Raw genomic sequence first — 11136 nt, forward strand, 5'->3', positions numbered from 1 at the left:
ATGATTTTAAAAATGTATGTTTATACATACAAAATAAACAAGTTAAATATTTATAAATTTCATTTAGATTACAATATTCAAATGGAACACTAAGATGAGAATATGTGACCCCAATGAGTAGCAGAAAAGGTGGGCCTACACTGTTTGAAGAGATCCCAGTCCTGACCCCTGATACAGCTCCACAGTAGGAAGTCTTAGGGATCTGAGCAATAGCCTGAAAACTCTTGATTTAGATTATATGAATAGTGAATGAATAAGGATTTTTTGTTTTTAGGGTATTTTTAAATCAATTTCCTGTCTCTTGGATTTTAAGTCTTAGTACCTAATCTTCAGTGCCACTGTGTAAGGACCAACTCCCAATGTCAACAATTCTCTGAGGAGGAGAAGAATGCAGTGGAAGTCACTTCTTCCACAACCTGTAGGTGAAGATATTTCCATTTAAAATGTTTCCACTATTATAACAACAGCAATACATTTTAAGAACAAAAAAATATTTTTTTAAAGCAACCGGTTTTTTTTTTTTTTAACTTAAAACAGTAATTTAAAGCCCGTGTGTCACAAGAATTTTTAAAATATGCAATACCTGACTATTCAGAAGCACTGATCTCTTAGCTTGTTAAATATAAAAATGACAATAGCCAACACAATAGCCATCCAGTGTGAGTGAATAAAAATTACACTTTTTTTGTCAAATCAGCAAAAAATAATTTTTCTGGTGTGCCGCAGAACTTTGTTTATATATACCATATATTGGGATGCGTGTATTTAAACACATTTAGCAATTCATACATAAATTTATCAGTTTGAAGGAAGATAAGATCCAGAGAAGACTGGTACTGTAGTAGGCAGTTAGACATAAGCAAGATGATGTGCCAGGTACAGAAAGTCACCAGGGGGGGAAGACCTCGTCCTCAGGGTGGCCTTTCCTCCCCTAGTGATGACTGGGAAAGTGAGCCACGGTGTTTTCCTGGGGTCGTGTCTCAGGACACCAAATGAGCCATGCAGACCAGTAGATTTAAGCAAAAGTTGAAAATGTACTTCAAGCAGATTCAGACTCCCCACAAGGGGAGGGGGACCCAATAATGAGCTGCCCATTAAAGCCTTATAGTCCAGGGGTATATATTTGCTACACGCCTGTTTCTATATCTGTGTCGTCACCTGATTGATTCCTTCAATTGTTCTTGCCCAGCAATGGACCTAAACTTTCCCTGTTTCTATGTGTTTGTACTTCTTGTTGCTACAGGTCCTCCCTTGTTTTCCCATGCCTCCCATTTTGAATCCAGAAACATTTTATTATTCCTGCTTGGTTGGTTCCTGTGGTTAGGCTGGCTCAAACTGCCATATCTGCCCCTGCCTGTTTCCCCTGCCTTTGTTTTCCACTGGACCCCTGCCCTATCTGCCTGCATTTTAAGTTAACCCTTTCACTAGTATATCAGTGGTCTTGTGGTTTGGACCCCCTGACCTTTCCTACCTAGAGATAATATCTAGACCTCAGTTGTATTTTAGCTCAAGGCCTAAAACAGCAAAACCAGAGGAGCAAAGCCATGGCTGACTTCAGGACCAGCTGCATTGAAAAATGACCCCCTGCCCTGGCACCAACCAACTAATCAGTGGAGACAGGACCCTGAAAGGACAGACCAGGAAAGCTGCTGAAGGTTCTATTGAGATCTCCCTCTGGGACCTCCCCTAAAATCTCCACCCTTGAAACCCTGAGGACAGGGGACCCAGAGGGCTCTCCCTCCCAGGAGCACACCTTGGCCTCCTCCTGCCCCCTGTATCCCCTTTACTTTCCTCACTTCTAAGCTCCAAGGGCCCTTCCTTTACTTCTGTAACTTGTTTCCTAAGCCTAATTTCTCGTACAAATTACTTATTCCACCTCCATGATTTTATAAATGTTCTCTTATAGTTTGAGTCTTCGCTCTGAATTCTGTCATAGCCAGAACCCAAGAACCAAGGTCGCTGAACCCAAGTATGGCCTGACCCCAGAGGTCTAACACCTGTGCCCTTCCCGCCACCCCCAACAGTACTTACTAGTTGCTGCAATTTGACATTACCCCAACATTTATCAGAGGCTTCTTTGTTTTGATTAACATTTTATTCCACAAAACACAATTTGGCCCCTAAGTCTAGTGGTGACCCTTCTGTGGAAAGTCCTTCATTGTCACTCCAGTTTACTGTTACCAGCAACAATACTAAAAATTAGTCCATGAAGATTTGGTGTATTCCTTTTAACCAGAAGACACCTAATGTTGCTGTTCAGACTGGAAAGCTTACACAGGATAATGTAAGCTCTAGTAAATTCACCGTATTGCCAGTGATAATTCCTCTTAACTCAGGAAATGGTATTTGACCTTCAATATAAGTTTTGCTATGTTGATGAAAGGGGCCACATGCTAACCTGACAAGCTCAGGGAAGGCCTGCATGGTGGTCTTGCAAACCCAGAGACCTAAAGTAACCACAAAGGATGGTCTGAAATTAAACTTTAACTGAAAGTAGTTATGGTGGGCAGTTATGTCTTAGGCCGGTATCTTCACTGACAAGGTCAACCTCTACCTTAACTGAGCCTGTCTGTCTTTTTACATCTATGATAACATATCCTTGAAATGTCTGGGTAACTTGTAACTTCCCTTTTTTCCAGACACCTCAGGCCACAACCAAATGCCCTGGGCACCAGGATGGGAGACCACAAGCTCCTTCATTGTTACTGTTATGTTAATTGTTTACGGTTAACTATCTCCTCCCAGAGGTTTCCCTGCTTTGCTTTCTCCCACTCTATCACCAATAGATTTCATGTAACCCACCCAATCAATGTATAAAAATAGACGAAAAACAGCCATTCTCTGGAGCATTACCCCAATATTTGAAATTTACTTCCTGGAAATTGTCCAGTTTGGTTCAAATAACCTCACAAAAATTCTTTACAGGTCTGGATATTTTTATGTTAATAGCTATGTATTAGAAAAGATAAAGCGAAGGAAACTCAGTTTGCAGGTGGGGTTAAAAATTCTAACTGGAACAAATGAGCCCAGACTGAACGAACTGTGCCTGGTACATAAGCGGTGCTGATTAAAGCAGGATTGGTCAGAAACACATGGCTCTCTCCAAAGTGGCATTTCAGCCACGTGTAGGCTCTGGCAGTATAATCTAGCTCCTAGCGGAAGCAATCAGGATGCACCTAAAGAGGTGGGAACCACATTATGGCCACAACCTCCCCCCCCCCCACCCCCCCAAGCTTAATCCATTAAAATGACACAATTCGGTTAGGTAAAAAAAAATAATGAAAAGGCACACGGTGAAGACTGACTTTAGAAAGGCCCCGCCTCTGCACTTCCGGTCCAGCCTCTGAGCAGGTCCACGCCAGCAGCGGGAAAATCTCCTGCGTGCGCAGTAGGCCTGCCCAGTGCCGCGTGGGGAAGGCGGGACTTCCCCATCTTCTACGTCATTTCCAGTGCGACGCGAACGTCACTGACTTGACCGGGAAGGTCAACGGTGGCTGAGGGCGGGCGCGCGCCCACCGGACGCTCCCGGGTCGCCGACGCATGCGCGCGGGGTCGACGGACCTGTACCTGCCGCTAGCTTGCGAAGCCCGCCTTTCGGGCTCAGCCCTGGCGCACACATGCTGTGCCGGCTTGGCGGTAGGTGGCTGCGGCCGCTGCCTGGCCTGCAGCCTGGAGCCTGGGGCCCGCAGTTTGCTCCGGTCCCGACCTGCGGTGCCAAGCCCTCGGCTCTGCCGGCGTGGGCGGTGGCCTCTGTGTCTGCAGTGAACCCGGGCGGCGCCGGCGGCTGGTACGAGGCGCTGGCCGCTTCGGCGCCTGTGCAAGGCGCGGAGGAGATGCTGCTCGCCGCGCACGGCGTCACGGGCCTGCCCTGGTGGGGCAGCATCCTCTTCACCACCGTGGCCCTGCGCGGCGCCGTCACGCTGCCCCTAGCGGCCTACCAGCACTACATCCTGGCCAAGGTGAGGGGCGCCGCGCCGCGCCCGGAGGCGGCCGGCCTCAGTAAGATACGGCGGACCGCCGGAGTGCTTAGGGTTCCTGGTCGTGACCACTTCCGTGCCCGGAAGGTGGCCTAGCATTGGATGTGAGGAGTAAGAGATGGTTAGTGATACAGGCACCAGCCATCTCGTTTACCCTACTGGGTTTGTGCGCAAAGCAGGAGCGGTGACTAACCTTGTTAGAGAAATGAATGAGGAGCAGAAAAGTTAAGGCAGTGAGTTACTTTACAGAATCAACACGGGGCAGATAAAAATGCACAATTTTGGGGGTTGCTGTCACAGAAAAAATTAACGATTTAACTAATACACTTCTATTTCCTCAGTTTCCGGTACTGGGAAAGCCGGGGATGAAACATGAAAGTGCAGGTGCAGTTCTCGTTTAATCCTTACAATAACCCTGTGAAGTAGGCACTGTTGCACGTTTTATTTACGAGGGAACCGGATCCTAGAGGTGAAGTAACCTGCCCAATGGCACGTAGCTTAAGTGTATAATCCGGAATTTGGATTTGGTTGTAACAGGATATCTTAAGCAATTTAACATCTTATGCTTAGACTTAAGGTTTTTTGACATGCTCAGTAAACCATATATATATATTTTTAATCCTCACCCGAGGATATATTTTTTTCCCATTGATTTCAGACACTGTGGGAGGGAGGGAGGAGGTGGGGAGAGAGAGAGAGATGGAAACATCAGTGGGAGAGAGAAACATCGATTGGTTGCCTCCCAAATGCAGCCTGGCCTGATGGGCTGGGGATGGAACTGGCAACCCAGTACATGCCCTGACTAGGATTGGGACTCAGAACCTTCCAGTGGGAACCGGACGGCACTGTAATTCCCTGAGCCACTCTGGCTGGGCAGTAAACAAAAATTGTAAATGAGTTGAGGGAATAGAAAATAAAACTATGAGTGGTTATAAATAAAGATCCTTTATGTGCTCATAACAAATTCTACTTTTTCTTTAGCTAGGTGGAAAATTTGCAACCAGAAATAAAAAATATTGCCCAACACCTTAACCATGAAGTTGCAGTTCGTGCAAAACAGTTGGGGTGGTCCAAAAGAGTTGCCAGGTAAGATAATTCTGTGCATATAAGACCATGAAAATATATGTATATAATGTGAAAGTGATTATGTTAATTATAGGCTTGAGTATTCTGTAGCTTTAGCAGCAAAGTAGTTCTTTTCTTTAATATTTTAATAAGTTTATGTGGCATGGTAGTTTTATTTTTTATTTATTGATTTAAGAGAGAGAGGAAGTTCCCCTTATTTATGTATTCATTGGTTGGTTCTTGTATAGGCCCTGACTGGGGATCAAACCTGCAACCTTGGTGTATTGGGATGACGCTCTAACCAAGTTACCCAGCCAGGATTGGCATAATTTAGGGTGTCCCAAAAAAATGTATACACACACTTTGAATAATTATAAAGGCAGTATTTATAAAAATACATTTGATTTTCAAAATTGAGCTATCAGCTGTTAAACTAGACATTTTTTGGGGACACCTTGTTTTATATGCTGGACTGAAAGCAAAGAAATGGAGAAACAAAGATAAGGGCAAGTTTCTTATTCTTTTATTTTTTTAAATATATTTTTATTGATTTCAGAGAAGAAAGGAAAGGGAGAGATAGAAACATCGATGAGAGAGAAATATTGATTGGCTGCCTCCTGCATGCTTCCCACTGGGGACCGAGCCTGCAACCTGGGCATGTGTCCTGACTGGGAATCAAACTGTGACCTTCTGGCTCATAGGTTGATGCTCAACCACTAAGCCACTGGGGCCAGGCAAGTTTCTTTTTTTAAAATATATATTTTATTGATTTTTCACAGAGAGGAAGGGAGAGGGAGAGGGATAGAGAGTTAGAAACATCAATGAGAGAGAAACATCGATCAGCCGCCTCCTGCACACCCCCCACCGGGGATGTGCCCGCAACCAAGGTACATGCCCCTGACCGGAAACGAACCCGGGACCCCTCAGTCCGCAGGCCGACGCTCTATCCACCGAGCCAAACCGGTTTTCGCCCAGGCAAGTTTCTTATTCTTAAAGAGACCCCACCCTACTCAAAAGACCTGCAATCAAATAATGACTGAATTAAGTACGATAAAAAAGGTTTTGTGCAAGGAGTTGGATCATTATGGAAAGTCAGGGAAGGCTTCACAGGATAAAGATACTGTGCCAGTCTGTTGGTGCTTTAGTCAACAAATTAATACAGGTTATTTTTCAAACTTGACCTTTATGAAAAGATACAGTAGGCAATAGCCCTCAGGAGTGAGGAAGTAGAAAATGTGAATATTATAATAGCAACTGGATAGTTAGGGTGCTGTCCATCCACTGTAGTTACCCTGTGTAGTAATCTTTCTGGGGTCTTAGAAACTCTTGCCCAAGGGTGCATGACCATAGTCATCCACTGGGAACTTCTAAGTCATCATGCTTCAGTCAACCTAAGCTACTACTTAGTTTCCCAAATTATTATTCTTACTATATTGTGACATAGTGTTTACCATTTCACAGAAATGAGAAATATGTGTATATACACATATATGGTTATCCATACATTTATCTCTGTAGGTATAAATTTGCCAACTATTTTCATTATGAAAGTGCTTCTTTCTATTTAGTGTTAAAAAGACTTGACAAACCTGTAGTTTTGAAGTTTTACTTATCAGAGAAATCTCAGAATTACAGCTCTGTGCCAAAAGAACAAATTTGCAGCTGCTTATCTGGGTTATAAAAACATCGTAGATAAGTTAGTGGCACCCTGGTGATGCAGCACTGGCACGATGATTGTTCAGCCACATCGTTGTGGAGATGGGTGGCTTTCTAGAAAGACACTCCGAAGGTTTCCTACATTTTCATTGGGACAGTCTTGAAAGGTGAAAGGGAGTTTGCCAGTTGGACAGCCAAGATAGTGGGTTGTCCACACAGATGATAAAATAATTTCCAAAGGCATGCGGATGCAGAAGTCTGATTTGTTGGATGACCTAAGCCAATTCAGGCATCAGAAAATACAGGTGTCTGTAAAGGAGTCACAGAATTACAAAGAGCCTGGAATGTCAGTGAGTGCTGTCTTAATTCAAGTAAATGTAGCAAACCTATTACATGCCATACCTTTTACAAAATATACGGCAAGAGATTTAGAGATGAATAAGACCCAGCACTTGACCTTCAAGGAGACTGTAGTCAAGAAAGTGAGACTTAACAACAGGAATAACTAATATGCTTAACAGAGAAACGAAGAAAATATTCATGAAAAAGAATTGAAGAATGGAGACTGTTTTGACAGGCTAAGAGCGCACACAGTATATAACCACATTGGTACAAAATAATATATTCAGGGACCAAGTAATTGAGCTTGGCTGGAATGGAAGGATTTGAATAAAATGTACTTTTACTTTTCATATTTCCTATAGAAGTTGCAGTAATACCAGGTTAGTAATGAGGTTTCCCTTGTTAAAGCCTAACTAGCCAAAGATTACCATGGACAAAGCTTATAGTTTGCCAGTGTTAGATTTATTGAATTGTTATGTAATTTGTATACATTGCTAGAGAATTTTCAGTAAAAGGCTTTATTTACCTTTTATTTAGGCAGCTCCTTAATATAGCTTATGACAATTAAAAACCCTACACAAATTCTTCAGCCAATAAGTGCTATGGTTATGAAACACTATTAGTGATCCAATGACATTTTCTCCCTTTCCTTTTCCCCTCTTCCCTCAAAATAGGTTCACTTATATAAAGAATATGCAGAGGCTTGTTTCAGATCTGTATGTTCGGGATAATTGCCACCCTTTCAAAGCCACAGTGTTGGTCTGGATTCAGCTTCCAATGTGGATCTTTATGTCTGTTGCTCTGCGGAATTTTAGCACAGGAGCAACACATTCAGAAGGTAGTTATTATAGACGTTTGTTTCCCCCCAAATAAGTTCCCTAACATTGTCTTTGTACTCTAAAGAAAAAAGAAAAAAACACCCATACTTTTCATAATCAGAATACTTTAACCAGTCTTGCTTATAAAGGGTATAAATATACAATTTAAAATATTGAGTGTAAGCCAACTAGCTATGTTGAGAAAAATAAATCTAGAAAGGAAAGCAGTAATACTGCTTCTTAGAGATCATAATAAAATTAGTGTTATAATTTCATAATTTGGTTTCCTAACCAGGAATTGTTTTTGTTTATAAACTTAAGAAAACAGAAAAGCTTTCACAGTGATAAATGTAAACATTAATTAAGAAACAATATGAACCATAGCATTTGTTTTTTACTTAATTTAAAGGTATTTCGAACCAGAAAGTAATCTGAATAGATTCTAAAGAAGCAGCTATGGCTACATAATTATTTAAAGTTAAGCCTAAAATGATTATTGCTACTTTTTTGTTGTTGTTAATCCTCACCCAAGAATATTTTTCCATTGATTTTTAAAGAGAGTGGGAGGGGAGAGAGAGAAACATCATGTGAGAGATTAGTTGCTTCCCACACACACCCCAACTGAACCTGCACCCCAGGTACGTGCCCTTGACAGGGAATTGTGCCCTTGACTGGAAATCGAATTGTCCACACAGATGATAAAATAATGTCCAAAGACATGCGGATGCAGAAGTCTGATTTGTTGGATGACCTAAGCCAATTCAGGCATCAGAAAATACAGGTGTCTGTTGCAGACTCAACTTTTCTGTGCATGAGTCTATGCTCTAACCGCTTGGCACACCGTCAGGGCACTGCTACATATTTTTATTCTAAGTCTGTTTGCTACAGAAAGCTGCTTGCCTCTTTTTCAATCCAGGAAGGACTGATTTGTGTTATGGAATGAAAAGAGCCTGAATAAAACCAATGCAAGTCTTTAGTGTGAGGGGCACCTTTTTGGAATTATCATCTTACTTATGTCTTTTGTATTTCCTTCTGCTGTTGTAATAAATTATTTCATTTGTAAACTTTCAGCAGGTTTTTCTGTGCAGGAGCAGTTAGCGACTGGTGGGGTCCTGTGGTTTCCTGACCTCACTGCACTGGATTCCACTTGGATTCTGCCTATCTGCATTGGTGCCATCAATTTAGTAATAGTAGAGGTCAGTGGTTTTAAACAAGATTGTTTGCCATTTAAATTATTAGGATTTCTGTTCTGACATCAAATATAAATGTGTTTGAGTCTTAATTCAGAACTACTCCCTGGAGGTGAGTAGGTAACGGGTCAGGGGAAGGCACCGCCCCCAATACCCCGCCACTGCTCTTGCCTCTGGCCTCCCTCTGTGGGAGGCGCCCGGCCCATCAGGAGAAGGCACCTCCCCCATCATCCTGCTGCTGCTGCCACTGTTGCCACTGCTAGCCACCGTGCCTGTTGGCCCTCGGCCCTTGCTTCTTAGCGCTGGCCCCACCCCCCCGCCCACTGGTGGGTGGGGGGCGATCTGGGGCCAGGCTGGCTGGAGGAGGGGCTGTGGGAGGTTGAGGCACAGCAGGTCACACCCTGTCCAGCCTCTGCGGAGGCGTGGCATCGGGACCGGGCTCGCACCGCTGCCTCTGTGGCTGCCTCTGCAGAAGGGACAGCACTGGGACCAGGACCACGCAGCCCCCTCTCCCGCTGCCTCTGTGGAAGGGGCTGCAGTGCTGGACTGGCCCATGGCGCTGCCTCTCCCGCAGCACCAGTCCTCGGCCCTCGCAGCCGCTGTGGCTTTGTCCAGAAGGATGTCTGGAAGACATCTGGTCTATCCAGTCTAATTCGCATATTACCCTTTTATTAGTATAGATAGTTGAATCTCTTCTTTATTGCTGTTAACTAAAGCTACATTTAAGACTTAATTATTAAGTTTTATAAAAGATAGTTGATCAATCAAATAAATTTATCAGTGTTTTCTTTTTTTTCTTTGGTTAAAATGTAAGTGAAGGCCATTTTATGGATTTTAATAATCATGGTGTGTGTATATATTCTGCCCTTCAGATTGTTGCTCTACAAAAAGTTGGAATGTCTCGTTTTCAGACGGGTGTTACCTACTTTGTTCGGGGAATATCTGTGTTGATGATTCCAATTGCTGCGACAGTACCTTCGGTGAGTAAACACCAGCATTGTGTGCTAAATCTTGTCTGATATTAGCTTCATCTAGCTGAGTTCTGCCTCTTCTCCTGAGCTTTCTCTGAAAACTCAATCCCTTACTGGTTTCTGAGTTTTTCTGTAATAACTAATTTACTGTCTCTATCACCGAGTGACACATATTTCTTGGGATTGGTTGATTTCCCTTTATGTGAATGTGTCTTAACTCTTACTAAATCAAACTTTTTTTCTTTTTCAATTTTGCAAAGTACCTTGCACACTACTATGAACAAAGTATTTGCTCTGTTTGATTAGTTGATATATTGAATTCTTTCTATCTTTATAGACTTAGCTAAGGAATTGAGCACTTAAAAAAGAAGCAAACTTTGTGCCAAGTCCATATGTGTTCATATATAATATTATTTAACCTCATACAACTCTTTATGAGATAGGTACACTTGTCCCCATTTATTTGTAATTAAACTTTTATGTTTATTTTTTATAATTATTTTATTGATTTTTTATAGAGAGGAAGGGAGAGGGAGAGTTAGAAACATCGATGAGAGAGAAACATCGATCAGCTGCTTCCTGCACACCCCCTACTGGGGATGTGCCCACAACCAAGGTACATGCCCTTGACCGGAATCGACCCTGGGACCCTTTAGTCCATAGGCCAACACTATCCACTGAGCCAAACCAGTTAGGGCTAAAGAATATTTTTATTGATTTCAGAGAGGAAGGGAGAGGCAGAGAGAGATAGAAACATCAGTGATGAGAGAGAATCAGAGAATCATTGATTGGCTGCCTCCTGCCCGACCCCCCACCCCCCCAGTATGGATTGAGCCTGCAACCCGGGCATGTGCCCTGGACCGGAATTGAACTCAGGACCCTTCAGTCCCAGTCCACAGGCCGATGCTTTATCCACTGAGCCAAACTGATGAGGGCTGTAATTAAACTTTTATAGAAATAGAGAAATTGTTATGTTTGCAGTTATTTCATACTAGAGGCCCAGTGCACAAAATTTGTGCACTGGGCGGCTGGGGGGGGTGTCCCTCAGCCCAACCTGCACCCTCTCCAATCTGGGACCCCTTGGGGGATGTCTGACTGCTGGTCTAGGGCCGATCCC

General features: G+C 43.2%; 1 protein-coding gene across 7 annotated transcripts in view; it reads left to right on the top strand.

Moving 5' to 3' along the window:
- Positions 1-3461: 3461 nt before the first annotated feature.
- LOC103300583 (cytochrome c oxidase assembly protein COX18, mitochondrial) overlaps positions 3462-11136 on the top strand; it is a 102810-nt gene continuing 95135 nt past the window's right edge. For 4 of the 7 annotated variants that reach the window (XR_008558611.1, XM_054728462.1, XM_054728448.1 and 1 more), the window contains exons 1-5: positions 3549-3959; positions 4963-5063; positions 7715-7878; positions 8930-9054; positions 9921-10028. Coding sequence is in view for 6 of the 7 variants with exons in the window: in XM_054728462.1 (XP_054584437.1) it covers positions 3618-3959; positions 4963-5063; positions 7715-7878; positions 8930-9054; positions 9921-10028 (840 nt within the window). In the remaining variant the exon portion in view is untranslated. Of the gene's footprint in view, positions 3960-4962; positions 5064-7714; positions 7879-8929; positions 9055-9920; positions 10029-11136 lie in introns of all 7 variants that reach the window. The other 3 variants (XM_054728452.1, XM_008157464.3, XM_028133891.2) reach the window with 2 other exon arrangements.

Source organism: Eptesicus fuscus, chromosome 2 (assembly GCF_027574615.1).
Source record: "Eptesicus fuscus isolate TK198812 chromosome 2, DD_ASM_mEF_20220401, whole genome shotgun sequence".
Lineage (NCBI taxonomy): Eukaryota > Metazoa > Chordata > Mammalia > Chiroptera > Vespertilionidae > Eptesicus > Eptesicus fuscus.